Raw genomic sequence first — 15139 nt, forward strand, 5'->3', positions numbered from 1 at the left:
TTGCTAAGTGTCTTAAGAAAGCCCCAGTGTACACAAGTTGTTTGTTTTTCTCAGGCAGGGTGATATTTCCAGGGTGGTGGTTGACTGAGGTTAAGATTGGCTACAGTATCTCCCACCCCAACTTGGGAAAGTGATAGCTGGGTGAGAGAGTGGGCATCTGTGGGGCCCGTTTGGGCCCAGACAAGGTGAAACAAGGGACAGAACCAGGCCACATTCCAGCCAAGAAACTGGCTCTAGAAGTGGCTGAGCCAAGGAATGGTGAAAGGAAGGAGAGGGCATATGCTATAAAATGCCAAGGAGGAATTGAGTGTAAGTGTCCTGCCAGAGCCCAGTCAAGGGTTTCAACTAGTTAAGACTCTAGGGAGTCCCCAACACCTCTTAAAAGATATCCTGAATATCTCTGTGGGTATGTATGTGTAATCATTTTTCTAGAGCCAGTTCACAGGTTTAATCAGATTATCAAAGTGGTCCAGGAGCCCAACAGCTGAAAAGGTTACAATTTCCTATCCTGTGTGGACCCAAGCACCAGGCGTGGGCCAAGCAGTCTCCTGCACAGGTTAATGCAAAGTCAGTTTCCCTCCAACTCTTCCCTCTCCTGCCAAATGCTAAGTCTTAGCATCCAGGAATGTCAGATCTAACTGAGCCCTCAAGGAGTATCTAGGCCACACCTAAAGGGATTTGCAAATGTGTATTCTGGGACATAGCCTCAGCATCTGCCCTGTGGGGAGATGGGTGCTGCAAGCTCTTGGTTCTGTCCAGCACTTCTCTAAAGCAGCCTGGATTTTTATCTATTGTGTATGTATTGGTATTGTATATAAGATTTTTTTTCAAAGTGGGCTTTGCTGCTAAAAAAAAAGTTTAGAAATCATAGTTCTAGTCTAGCCCCCTCGTTTTATACATTGAGACACTAAGGCAGAGAAAAAGGGAAGGGATTTGCCTAAGGAGAGAACAAGTTAACAGCTTGGTGTAGAACGAGTTTCTTGTAATGTCAGCATCACCTGGGTACTTGATAGACATGCAAATTATTGAACCCCACTCCTGGCCTGGATCAGAAATGTTGAGGGTGGCCAGCAATCTGGTTTAACAAGCCCTTCACATGATTCTGATGCACACTGAAGTCTGAGATGCTCTGGTATAGAGGAAAAAGCTACCCAAAGACCTAGATTCCAGGCAAGCTCCACCACTTAATGAGAACAGCCTTGGGCAAATCATGTCACAGTTTCTTGATCTGTAGAAGGAGGATATTTGCCTCATGGGCTTGTAAGGATCAAATAAGATAATGGATGTTCAATTGCTTTCTAAAGCTTTTCATGCTTTGTATGTGTGAGTGGTGTGGATTCATGCCAGGGTTCACAGGCCTTGAACTCAGGATTCAGGTCTCCATATAACCTAGGACAAAGAGCTCTCCCCTGGCCCTCAAAGACTGATCTAAACATGAGAAGTAGGCTATCAGAGCCATTTTTAGTCCAGGTCCAGGGAGAGTAAGAACCAAGCGTTATTGTTGGCTGGAGTCCTCCTGAAACCTGGGATTTGTGAAGCCAGGTCCCTGGGAAGGGCTGCTTTAGATGGCGGGGGCTGGGGGTAGGAAGGGAGGGAGGGGGGTGTAGGGGAGGACAGGCCAGGAAGCAACCTTAGCTCAGTACCCTTGCACCTTTTTCCTTCTGACTAGAGGCCAGAGACTGATTAGAAAAAGTCTTTGAACTGCGCACATTTAACCGAGGAGCAGGGTTCGGGGTCAAGGGAAGGGAGCACTGATTATATTGCTATTCAACAACAATAATGAGAGTCACCTGATAAATGGAATATAAGTGGAATGGAATATTCATAAATGGAATATTTCCTGCCTTATCAATAAACAAAGGATGTCACAGTTATCAACGATTGCAGCCCTCCAACGTGAGCTGGTGAGCCCTGAGGAAACTCAGGATGTGAAAATACAGGATACTGGCCCCAGATGGTTGAGGTGCATGTCAAAGGAATGATTTCAGTGAGCCCAGACTCTTGCATCTTCCCATACACAGAAAAGCGCTCAATTCCTTAACTTGAGCTATCTGGTTTTCTTTAGTTAACAGTAATCTTTTGATGTTCCCGACTACCTGTCCTTTGTTGCAAAACTCCTCTATATCCTGGCTCCTCCCCTTGCATCCTCGGATCAGTTTCTCAGAGCTATCTGAAACGCTGTCTCCCCGGGCTTCAGTCCTCATTTTGCCCCAGATAAAACTTAACTCGCAACTCTCAGGTTGTGTATTTTTTTTTTAAGTCAACACACCCCTTCTGATAGGAGTTAATTTCATCAGTAATGAAGAACATGGTTCCTGCCCCTAAGGAGCTTCATGTTTTGTATGGGATCTGCATGCCAACATGATTGTAACAGAGTGGCAAGTGCTAAAATAGACATATTGATCAAGATGCCTGCAAGGCCCCCAGGGGGAAAGGACTCACGATGTCTGGACAAGGAGGTGGGACAGCTTAAGAAGGAGGTGACTTTACTAGTCAAAACAAAGAGTAGAAGGAAGGTAAAGGTCTGGAGGGTTATAAGAAAGACCATGGCATGTTGGGGCACCAGTTAGGGGTCCAGAATAATTGGAATATGGGTTAAGCGAAGAACGTGGGAGGTCCTGAGGCCAGAGAGGTTAAGCTAGAGAGGGATATTGTCAGACTCATTGATTTTCTGCTTGTGATTAGGGAGAAACATTGGACATTGAATTGTCCCTTCTTAGAATTCTAATTATTCTTATCACTTCCTCTATCCTCACACTGTCACTGCCCTCTAAGAAAGGGAATTCATTTATTTTCTAAGCATGTTTCATTCCCTTGCTGCAGTGCACGTTCCAGAAGACAGGAACTGTTTCCTCCTCTTCAGTCTCTCCCTAGCCCAGTATAGACCAAGCTCCTATTTGGTACTCAGTAAGAATTTGTTGTATGTATGTCTGAGAAATGTGAGAGGAGGCAGCAGGAGTAAACAGACAGAAGAGGAAAAAGATGGGGAGAGATGAACACACTTAGTCCCAAGAAGGATGATAAAAGAAAAGAAGATTCACAAATACTAACCCCTTCTGAAGTCTCCTAGGCTGGGGTCCCCTGCAGCCACTGTGTCCACCTCTGCCTTTAGAATGAGACTGGCCTGTTGTGTCGGGGAGGGGAGGAGGAGTGCAGGGGTAAGGATGAGGCTTCAGAGAGGCCTAAGGGAAGAGCAGACACCACTGTGATAAAGGGCTCACTGGCCTGAGAGCAGTGAGGCCTGGGGTTCCAGTCCTGGCTTTGCCATTAACTCCCTGTTAAGCCTTGGTCGAATCTCTTCAGTTCTTGGTGCCTCAGTTCTCATACCTATAACTTGATTGAGTCCATGCAACTGAGCACTCCCCATGTGACTTCTCTGTGAACTGTAGGGTGCCAGGCTGCTTCTAGCTCTGATATTCTGGCTAAGGCTCGGCAGATGATGTCTCTGTGGCCCTGAGGCTATTCAGGGGGGAAACAGTAGGTTTTTACAGAAATAAACCTGAGCCCTGAGCCCTCCACCAGTTTCTGACCCACCAGTGGAGGCCTGGTCCAGCCCAGCCCTTCAGGAAACACCGATTGATTAGCACTTATAGATGTGTTAGTATACAAAAATTAGAGGTCATATGTTTACTGTGACGAAATTCAGATGAACTCATTGGGGGCGATCCCTCCCATTATAGCTTATCTCAAGATGCAAATCCCAAGGAGAGAAATGTAATTTTTTAGGAGCTAAGTGTGTGTATTTATAGGTGTGGTATGGCTTTTGTTGGTGATATTCTTAAAGAAACAGAGCCCTTAGTGGTTAGTAAACAAAACATTTATGCAGTAATTAAGTGTGGTTACAGTTCATTGTTGTCAATGACACAGCATTTTCCATCATGATGATAGATGAAACAAATTAAAACCTCATGAAGTAGTCGTAGCACATTCATGCTAGTGAGAACATATTGCAAAGCCTTGCACATGCATTGGAGGGGCAGACAAAACTGGGGACACAGTATATTTTCACTCACCTCAGGTTAGCTTTGTGTATTTTGTCGTTGAGACTTACATAATGTTTGGGTCAAACAAAAAACCCAAAGAGATTTTATAAAAGTTTACAGCCATTATACAGTATCATTTAACCCCGCAAATGGATAAAGCAAACTACTATAGCTCAGTGATACACAAACCAGGACTAAAATTAGTCAGTCTGCCTATGTATATAGCTAGCTACACTATGATAGATATGGAATATGCTGAGTCTTTTGGCATCAGCTATTTAGATAAGCAGGTTCCCAAAATATACTAGTTTGGTTTCCAATGAGAACTAAGTGTAGTGCCTTTTCAGTTGAAGATTATTCACACCTCAGTGTCAGACCTGAGGAGAAGCAAACTAGGGGAAGACAGAGAAGGGTTGGGAGGACACCTGAGCAGGGCTCTTTGGACAGCTTGGCATTACTTTCCCTGTGCAGTTCCAGACCTGGTTCACAGAGTTAAAGTGTATTGAAATTGTTGGCCCTCAAAAAGGGTGTTTATACAAAGTCCCATACTTAAAGCATAGAGACACAGTACCTGAGCGCCTCTCAAAATGAACTCTTCTATATTAGAAGAAAACCCAGTGCCAAAGGTTAATGGATATCAGTGTTTGAATTGCTGTATAAAGATAATTTATTCTAAAATAGAAAAAATGGATTTAGAAGTATTCTCCTGGAAACTAGCAGAGAGAGAGAGAGAGAGAGAGAGAGAGAGAGAGAGAGAGGATATATAGATATAGATATAGATATAGATATATAGATGTATATTTCATTACATAGAATAAAAGTTTTATATACCATTTCCATAAAGCATCTGTCATCCTCCCATTTCTTGCACCTTAAGAGAGAGTGCAATGGCTATATGTTACCTTTGAAAAAGCTCACTTTCCTTTGAGCAGTTTTACAGAAATAGTGCCCTGGATTGACCATGCCACTCCAGAGTCACACTTCTTCAGTCAAAATAAAAATAACAACAACAACAACAAAATCACAAAAAGAAAAAACAATTCACAAAATCTACAAAATATAAGGCCTGAACAAGCACAGACTTGCTATGAGTTCAGAAGCTCAGTGAAAGAATTAAAATTACAAAGCACCTCTTGCAAAATATACTTCTTGAAAACCAAACAAAACACTGTGCAGTAACCCCTGCTTAGTGCTTGGAGGTAAGTATCCTGAAGGACACACACTTAGCCCTAGGAAGGAAGCTTGATTTTATTATCAAGGGAGCCAAAGGGGTTCCAGGGTTTCTTTGTATTTGCTGTTTTATAATTGCAGACAAAATGGAAGTCAAGAAGTGTGCAGACCTCAATGCATTCATAATTGTACAGCTCCATTTATATATTTTTAAAAAATATTTATTTATTTATTTATTTATTTATTTATTTTGGCTACACCGGGTCTTAGTTGCAGCACACAGGATCTTCATTGTGGCATGCGGGATCTTTAGTTGCGGTACATGGACTTCTTAGTTGTGGCATGCAGACTCATTTGTGGCATGCGGACTTCTTAGTTGTGGCATGTGAACTCTTAGTTGTGGCATGCAGGTGGGATCTAGTTCCCTGACCAGGGATTGAACCCAGGCTCCCTGCATTGGGAGCATGGAGTCTTACCCCCTGGACCACCAGGGGAGTCCCCAGCTTGATTTATAAATTCTTGCAGATGAACCACTAATACTGACACTTTTTTTTACACAGTCTCTTTTGCAAGGATATATTAAACTTAATAGGCTAAAGAGAAACTTATGCAATATAGTGCTTGAAACTGTATGCACAATAGCTGTTGGACATAGTAATAAAGAGGCCTTGAAAAATTGTCTTTGTCTATAAACTGCTGCCCTTTGGAAATAAAAGCTCTCTCATGACCCCTGGGCTACTCCCTTGTGACACACAGTGCCACACACATCATAGTGAAAAGTCAATACCAAACCTAGTTTAAGATGAGTTTTGTACATTTGCTTCTATACAATCAGGAAAAAAAGAGATACAATTTGTATCAACAGAAGGTCATTTCTGGTTATTTGAGACATTGCTCCTAGCCGCTTTGATTCATACACATTTTATGAGAAGAATGACAATTGTTTTTGGAAATAAGAAATACATATGCTGCCCTAAAAATATTTCCTGTATTTGGGGGAGCTTACAATTTTTTTGAGTACTAAACATGAACATGTTCCAGATGAATCGCAGCTGACAAGATTAATCTTGTGCTTCCCTGTACGTTGTGCAGCTAGTGGATACAGTGGTGTCATTGATGGTTTTGGTAGGAAGATGAACTAACTGGCACAAAGTCATCTAAGATTGTCAAATACCCTGATTTAGACATGGGACAGATTTAGAAGGTCCAAGAAGCTGAAGGTATGAAATGGTGTTTGTGTGAACTAGCAAGCGCTTCACTCTCTATGGACCTACCTGACAGAAAATAATTTTACATCTCAGTATGCTGGGGGATAGAAAGATCAGAGGGTAGGGGATGAATGTGAACTGTGGTTAACTGAAGAGAAACACCGAGATGAAGTTTTGAACAACTAGGACAGAGACACGAAGCCAGAAAGCAGCATGCAAGCCATTTTCAAACCACCAGAAACAACCCTGACTACAGTCTCACATTCGGAGTGTTTCACAGTAAGAAACATTTATAGGCAGTGTCACACCTTCTCATGAAGAAACAAAAGGCCAAGACCAGGCCTTCTCAACTTTCATGAAAAAACGACCATAGAAATTAGCAAGTTCCAGCTCAAGAAATACTGAGCTGGTCATGGTTCAAAATGTTGCAATATACAATGGATTCAAAAAGGGGTTCATTTAGTGCAGCTGTTAAAAAACCAAAAACGATAAACGCCTCTTCTAGAGGCATTTAGCTACAAAGGTTCCCACCCTGAGCAAGATACAAGTTGCGCAGATTGTGCCGTCAACACAAAGTCCTGCCTTCTTTAGTAATGCATGTAAGAATTACCTAAGGTCAAGTGCACACTCTTTGTATGCATTTGAAGTGTGTAACTGAGCCAGCTATTAGCAAAGATGTAGCATCCCCTTTTGGAAGCTGCCTTTTTTCCACCTAGAAAATCCCCTAATTTTGTTTCTTAAAGAAATTCTGCTCCACCAATGATCAACCTTATTGCCCAAAGGGTGGATGGCAGGACAAAGTGGATTACATGGCTGTGCATTACATTTCATCCTGTAGTGTTGAATACTGCATAGGTCAGAAGTCCAAAGAGCATCCATTAGACCCTCCTTGAATGCAGCTTTTGTGTTCATCATTTAACGCCAAATGAGTTTGGCCATCTCTCCTGGGATTAAGGGAAGCGGATTCTGGTAGGAAATCCCTTGGTCCTGGTCAAACTCTTCTGTGCTTGTCTAGCACACGCATCTACTATGCTTGGAACTTGAGCTTATCCATCAGCTCCTCTGCAGAAGAAGGCTGCAATCTGATCCCTAATTTACTGAGGTGAAGAGACTTAAAAGCTAAGAACTGTCAATAAATGTTGACAAGTAAAAAGTGCAAAGGACATAGAGCCAGTTTGCTCTGGTGCCTAAGAAAGCAATGTTCAAACATTAGGATGTAGTTTCACTTTCAAAACTAGTTGAAACTATGAAACGTGACATAAAATCAAGTCTGATTTGTGATCTACACAGCTGTAGACTAAGGGCTGTGCAGAGCCTATCTTTTTATCATCACTATATAAAAGGTTATATAGAGATATACACACACACCTCTCAAACAAATACATACAGTCATACATGCAATATAATTGCTAACAATAAGTTTGAAATATAGCTCTAGAAGCTTCTATGTGACCCTATACCTCGGTTAATAAAGGTATTGAATGGTCAGATATCCATGCAATAAAGTATGCATTTACTTTTAAATAGCTTTAAATATTCCTATTAAAAATCCTAAAAGGTTAATTCAACATATGGATTGATCCTGATGCTCTTGCTCTCTAAAATTAGATATATCATCGATACTTTGTAATATAGAATGTGTGACTAAGAAAACAGTTGGTAATGGAATCCCTTGGAGTTTCTTGCATTTGGGCCCTTCCCCTGGGTTTTGTCCTCCATTACCTGCATGGTGCAGTGCAAAAGGGCATAGGACTTGGAGTCAGAGGACTTGGGTGTGAGTCTTGACTTGGTCAATTGCTAGCAGTGTGACCTCGGCAAGTCACCTAATCTCACTGAGCTTCAGTTTCCTTGTCTAGAAAGCAAGACATTAGTAAGACTTACCTCACAGGGTTGTTATGCACGTCAATGACATAAACACTCTATAACTTGTAAAGTGTAACGCAAAATTATTTGTTACTATTATCATAGTATTAGTGCATTATTGGTATTCATATTTATATTTGTATAATGAAATAAGTCCTATGTCATGTCAACGTGCAGCCCTAAGCTTAGAAACAATCAAGGCTGCTAGTTGCTGGGCATCTGCTGTGTGGGGATTCTTCTCCATCACTGCAAGGACGATGTTTGAAGGGAAAATATTGCAGAGGTTCTTGTAGGTCTGATACTGGTGCTCTGGGATCATATGCTCCCTGGAATCATTGCACATTCCAACCCAAGGATTCATCCAAAGCTGCTCCATCTTTTCAGGCACGCTCCGTACCATGACTGGCTCATAGCATGGTTGCATGAGGCTGTTACTCAAGGGATAGGAGTGGTAGCCATAGGAGTCAGTTGCACAGGGCAGTGGGTCCCAGCTGGCATGTTGTTCCCGGCACAGAGGAGGGCGTCTTTGCCTCATGGGGTTGCTCTCATACAGGCGGGAATCAGAAATGCTGTCCATCCGAGTCATCACCAGGGCACGTCCTGGCTGGGGAGTTGCCCCAGGATGGATATTGGGAGGCATTGGATAGTCTCCAGGACAGCTGGAGTGTGCTCCAGTTGTCGGGTGCTGGGCATGCAGAACTAAGTGGGGGACTGATTGCTTGTTGGGGGCTTGCTTAGAGTCCTCTGGGCCATAGCTCTGCACTCGCGTTAAGGCTTCATGGTAACCATGAGGAAAAGGCTGAAGATGGTTCTGAGATGCTGAGCGATGCAGCTTCAAACTACCTTCAGGATGAGTATCGGCTACAGCCAAATACAGGTTGTTGTAAGAGGAATAGCTGTCGTTCCTGCTATGGCTCATACGATTGTCAGGACAGAGGTTGGGATTCCGGGCATACAACCCCCGGTCTGTTTCAGCCATATAGTACTCTCTGTTATGCATGCTGTTGATGTTCAGTTTGGAGAAGTCACCTAACATTGAATAGTAGCCATGGTCCCCCAATGACTCAAACTTTGGGTATTGCTCAGCGTAGCTAATAGGGGTCCCATGGCTATTGGTAACCAGGATCGGGGGGTACTGCATGCTGGTCATGTGCTCCAGTGAGGACTTCTGGTGGGAGAAATGAGAGGATCCTGGCACCGGGCTGCTGGCTGAACGGGTGTTGAGTGCACCCACTGCATGGCTTTTGGGGGGTGGGATTGTGGGGACACTTAGAGCAGTCACAAGTGAGGGGACAGAGCTGGCCTCAGGCTTACGGGCAATGGACAGCCATTCCTCAGGCTCCACAGCCACGGAACGGATGCTGGGATCCGATTGGCGCTTGGGGGCCACACGTTTGACTTCTGAGGTTATGTCCCCTTTGGTACTAGACAGCCCTGTGCCACACTTGGCCAGGGTGCCTTCACTCATGGTTTTCACTGTGGACAGTTTGGCACTGATGCGGAGCTCATCAGCCACCGAACGCTGCGGTTGGTTGGCCCGCTCCGGATGGTAGTATTTGCACTTGTGGCCGTAGGTGCATTTTTTGCCTGAAAAATAACGCCTTGTGGTAAGACTCTCTCTCAGAGTGGTGCAACTCTCTGTGCCAGAAGCTGTCGTAACAATCTGGTCACTCAAGTTAGAGTTTTACTGTTTGGGGTTAAGGCAGAAAATTAACTGTTCATAAAGATGGGAGACAGACAACACCATGGTGGCATCACACACTGTGAGGGGAGAGAGAAGAAGTGGAAACCTAGGGAGGAAACTGCAATGCGAAAGCTAAGAGTTGAGCCATTGAACAGCCTGCATTTTCCTGTAATTCACAGCTTTGCCTAGGCATAACCCACATGCTGAGGCAGTATAGGGCAGCAGCAGGCAGGGTGGTTCAGTGCAAAGGGCACCGGCTTGGAGGCCAGTCAGACCTGAGTTTGAATTCCAGCTATGTCACTTACTAGCCCCGTGACCTTGGTAAGCGATTTTACTTTCTGTGCCTCATTTTCCTATTCTGTAAACGAGGTTCATAATAATAATGCCTTTATTACAGGGTCATTGTGAGGATTAAATGAAAATAATGAACATGAAATACTCTATGATATGAATAAATGATAGTTGAGAACAAACACCTAGTCATCCTATAAATAAATGACTATCCAAAAATAGTGAACATTCAAAGTAGCCTCAGACCAGGGAGCCCATGTCATACTATTAGGCTCACAAACTTTGTATCCTAGGGACTTGGGTAAGATCATGAAAGCACTCTAGAAAACTATATTTAAAAAAGGAAATGAAAATAAAGTTTGGAAGCAAGCTGGAAAGTACAGATTGGAAGAAAAGGGTATTATTAGTTGATAGGGTGTGCAGTCACCTGCCTGAAAGACACGTCCTTCTTCAGGCCAAACCCAACTTGGCATTGCCCTTTCTGATTCCATAGGCCAAGTGGGTTTCTTCACTTCCCTACACCCAGCAACCCTGCTCAGGACAGAGGCAGCTAGAACACATGCATAATTTTAACTAGTGACAATTATTCTTTCCTTCAATTCTAGTTACCTTTTCCTCATGTAATTTCTAAGATGTTTCTTTAAATGCCTAACTGATAATACATGAAGACACAGACTTTAACTCAGAAAGTGGACAAGCCAGGATTTTCCCTTTGGAAGGGAAACCTTGAAGAGAAAAGTATTCACAGAGTTCTTATGTTTCTCTCAGTACAGAACTTGGTTTTGCACGTAGGTACTCACCATAAGGGCATGGTTGCTTCTTGTGTTCGGGAACAACGGGTCTCTTTCTTAAGAAGTTTTCAAGGCTTGGGCCATGGCGTCCTAAAGGATCATCTGGAGGCATAAATCTGAAAGCAAGCAAGCAAGAGGCAAACGTCTTCCATTCTGTCCCCACTATCCCTTATCAGGAGTTCAGACCATTGCTACCTCTTGCCTATACGGTTGTCACAGCCTTCTAATGGCCCTTCTTGCCTCAAGTCTATCTTCTGCTAAGCCAGCAGTTCTTCCCTCTGTTTCCACTTGAACACAAAAAAGGAATGATTTTTCCCGTGCATCATTCTTCTGTGGATTATAAATTCCAGCCATACTGGCATGCCTGCTGCTTCCCCCAACATGCAACCCACTTTCACATCTTTACAGCTTTATTCATGATGTCTTCTTTACCTGAAATGCCCAGCAGCCCTCTTTCCTCTGCAGTAAACTTCATCTCAAATGTTATCTCCTCTGTGAGGCTTTTTCCTATCATTTCACATAGACAAAGCAATTTGAAAAAATTCTAACCATAGCACATATCATGACACATTGTGGGAATCTCTCTCTCTTCTCCAGTATACTTTGAGCCTCTTAAGGGTGAGTCCTGTTACTCGTTCAGCCTTTTATCCCCATGGTGACCAGCATAATGCACTGTACACAGTAAGTGTCCAGCAAATGTTTATTGAAATGAAATGAAATCTATCCCTAGTAGTAACTCGGATTTAGGCTATTCAGAGCCTACAGGAAAGAAACATACTTGTCATTCACAAAAGAATACATCAGCAACCGCTCCTCTATAAACTTCTTCCATTCTGGCTTTTCAATTTGAAGGTCTCTGTAGTTATCATTGGATACAATGATGCCATCAGAATCAAAAGCCAGTTTGACTATGAACCGGTCATCATAGCAAACAACTCTCCTGCCCTGGACCCTTCTGGATGGTGTGAAGACAAGAATCTTTTCCTTCTCCAGTTTACGTAGGATATCTTGATCTGTTGAAATATGGATTATATGCCAGAGGGTAGAAATAACCTTTGGAAATCAACAGCATTATCCCCATATTACAGATACAAAAGTTGGTACTAGATTAATATATTATTTGCCCTTAGAGAGAAAGTGGCCTCTATTCCTGGCTATGGCACCAAGTTGGATTGTGACCTTAGACGAGTTACCTTCCCCTTTGCATTCCAGTTTTCTTTCTGATAAAATGAAGGAAATAGATTCAATGACATCTAAGTTTTTAAAACCTACCATGAACAGTGAGAAATATCCTAGCACTCTTGAGGCTTGTTTTGCCCTTTCGCTGAAGCACCAGCTTTTTGTTGCTGAAGAAACCAGGGCAGTATGCTGAGGATGTGTCTGCCAGGAGGAGAATAAAGCATCCCTCCTAGGGACAACATTTTGCCTTCTCCTGAGGGAAAGCCATGACTAAGGAAAAACATTAAGCGGTAGCATGTGAGTACTGACCCCTTTCCTTTTAGCTTCTTAATTACTGAGGAAAGAAGCCAGGATCCACTCTCAGACTGAGGCTGGGAGCCTGTTCAGCAGCTGGCAGAAAGCTCCATGATAGAGTTCTAACAGCCATTCACTGAACTTTCTCATTTTGCACAACAGGCAAGAGCTGATACTCAGAGGACTGGGCTATTTATGCTCTCAAATGCTGTAAAGAGCTAGCTTCATATACTGCTACAAGTGAATGTAGTGATCCTCCTGCCAATAGGGCCACATCATGACTTTTGTGGACTTTAGGCACTTTTGCCTTCATGGGTCCCTTCTTCCATTAAAGAAATATTAAAATTTATACTTTACAACTGGGTTGGTATAAAAACAAATAATCCAGTTAGGTACATTATTATACATTCATTGTTATATTCAATTTTCCCCTCTGATGTTAAAAAAATAATAAAATTAAAACTTTTACATGGGACCCTAAAAGTATCTATCATGGGCCCTAGGCACTGGGCCTCCTGTGCCTCATGGATAAGTTCACTCTGAATGCCATGGGACTTTTCTCTTTTTCTATTCTACCCCCTAATCTGCAAATCCCACAGTCACTTATCTGGTACAGAATAAGATCCATTGTCTACCATGGCTTCTTTAGTATTTTGGAAAACTCAGATTCATCCCCCTTTAGTCTGAAGTCTGTGGTCAAATAGAAAAAAACACTCCCTTTTTTCAACTGTGTGCTTTATTCTTTGCTTGAAATTGAAGTCTCTATTTAACTGCTGTATGCCACAGCACAATGGTTTATTTGGATCAGGAAAAATATGCTTTAAAATATACTTAATAAAAAACATTTTAAGTATACTTAATAAATTTAGAAGAGTAATTATCTAATTTGGGAACATCAAGCTCTCCCTAAACTGTCTTGCCAGCCTTGCCTCTGGATGAGAAGAAATGTCTTATTTGAAATGGTACCTGTAATTGGTGCATCAGGGCGGGATTGCTCCTTTCTCCATGCAGGCACAAATACAGTAATGTCTTTATGGCCTTTATCTAGAAACCATTCCACAGCAAGTTGTATTCCTCTGCAGGAGAACTCTTCTTTATTCCCATGGCTTCAGGAAGATAGAGAATGAGAGTAGAGAAGATTGACAACAGATAGCAAAGAAATACTCTGAACAGGCTTTTTCTTAGCACCAAGCCATTAACGACAGACATATTAGTTCTTGAGGATGCCAAAAATGTCTTTTTTTTTTTTTTTTTTTTTTGCGGTACGCGGGCCTCTCACTGTTGTGTCCTCTCCTGTTGCGGAGCACAGGCTCCGGACGAGCAGGCTCAGCAGCCATGGCTCACAGGCCTAGCCGCTCCGTGGCATGTGGGATCTTCCCGGACCAGGGCACGAACCCATGTCCCCTGCATCGGCAGGCAGACTCTCAACCACTGCGCCACCAGGGAAGCCCCAAAAATGTATTTAAAAAAAAAACAAATTCTTTTTTTATTCCATCATTACAAATATTGCCGTTATTATTACACATTCATTCAAGGCCACAGGTAACACCTCCCAACTTATAGCAGCCTTAGTGACTATTTCCTATCATTATTTCCATTTTCTCTCATCTCTTTCTGTTTTTATTACCACTTTCTTTTTAAAGATTCAGATATTTATCAGATGAAAAAGGAAGAGGTGTCACCAGAGGTTTAGATAAAGTTTATATTGAGGATTAATTGGAGATGAATTTTAAGCACATATAGTAAGCTTAAAAAATAACTGATAGCAAAAAAGACACACATAAATGCTGACTGAAAATAGTTATCACATTTAATTAAATATGATGTGCCACAAAAAGTCACAGTCTTGAAAATTTTAAGATGTGAGAAATGCTCACAGTGTAATGCTAAAAGAGAAAAGAAAGGATTTGGACTACATGTAATGTAATCCAAATTCTATAGAAGAAAGTCTATGTACAGTATTCTTTCCTTATTTTGGTTTCACTATGTGCAGTTCCACTTACCCACGGTCAACTGCAGTCCAAAAATATTAAATGGAAAACTCCAGAAATAAATAATTCATAAGTTTTAAATTGTGCACCATTCTGAGTGATGAAATCTGGTGCCATCCCATTCCATCCCACCCAAGGAGGTGAATGATCCCTTTGTCCAGCATATCCCATCTGTGAGTCACTTAGTAGCGTCTCTGTTATCAGGTTGACTGTTGCAGTATCATAGTGCTTGTGTTCAAGTAACTCTTATTTTACTTAATAATGGCTCCAAAGTGCAAGAGTAGTGGTGCTTGCAATTTGAATATACTGAAGAGAGGCCATAAAATGCTTCCCTTAAGTGAAAAAGTGAAAGTTCTTGACTTAAGGAAAGAAAAAAAAATCATATGCTGAGGTTACTAAGGTCTACTGTAAGAACGAATCTTCTATCCATGAAATTGTGAAGAAAGAAGAAATTCATGCTAGTTTTGCTGTCACACCTCAAACTGCAAAAGTTAAGATGGAAAAGACACCGAATTTGTACAATAAGATATTTAAGAGAGAGACACACTCATACAACTTTATTACAATATACTGTTATAATTGTTCTATTTTATTATTAGTTATTGTTGTTAATCTCTTACTGTGCCTAATTCATAAATTAAACGTTATCATAGGTATATATGTATAGGAAAAAGCAGAGTATATA

At 42.1% G+C, this 15139-nt stretch overlaps 1 protein-coding gene across 1 annotated transcript in view; it reads right to left on the reverse strand.

Moving 5' to 3' along the window:
- Positions 1-8390: 8390 nt before the first annotated feature.
- The window catches only part of ZC3H12B (zinc finger CCCH-type containing 12B), a 46642-nt gene continuing 39893 nt past the window's right edge, over positions 8391-15139 (reverse strand). The window contains exons 2-5 of the mRNA XM_060087571.1: positions 13430-13569; positions 11769-12003; positions 11000-11106; positions 8391-9811 (exon numbers count right to left, since the gene is read on the reverse strand). Coding sequence (XP_059943554.1) covers positions 8391-9811; positions 11000-11106; positions 11769-12003; positions 13430-13569 — 1903 coding nt within the window. The remainder of the gene's footprint in view (positions 9812-10999; positions 11107-11768; positions 12004-13429; positions 13570-15139) is intronic.

This window comes from Mesoplodon densirostris, chromosome X (assembly GCF_025265405.1).
Source record: "Mesoplodon densirostris isolate mMesDen1 chromosome X, mMesDen1 primary haplotype, whole genome shotgun sequence".
Classification (NCBI taxonomy): domain Eukaryota; kingdom Metazoa; phylum Chordata; class Mammalia; order Artiodactyla; family Ziphiidae; genus Mesoplodon; species Mesoplodon densirostris.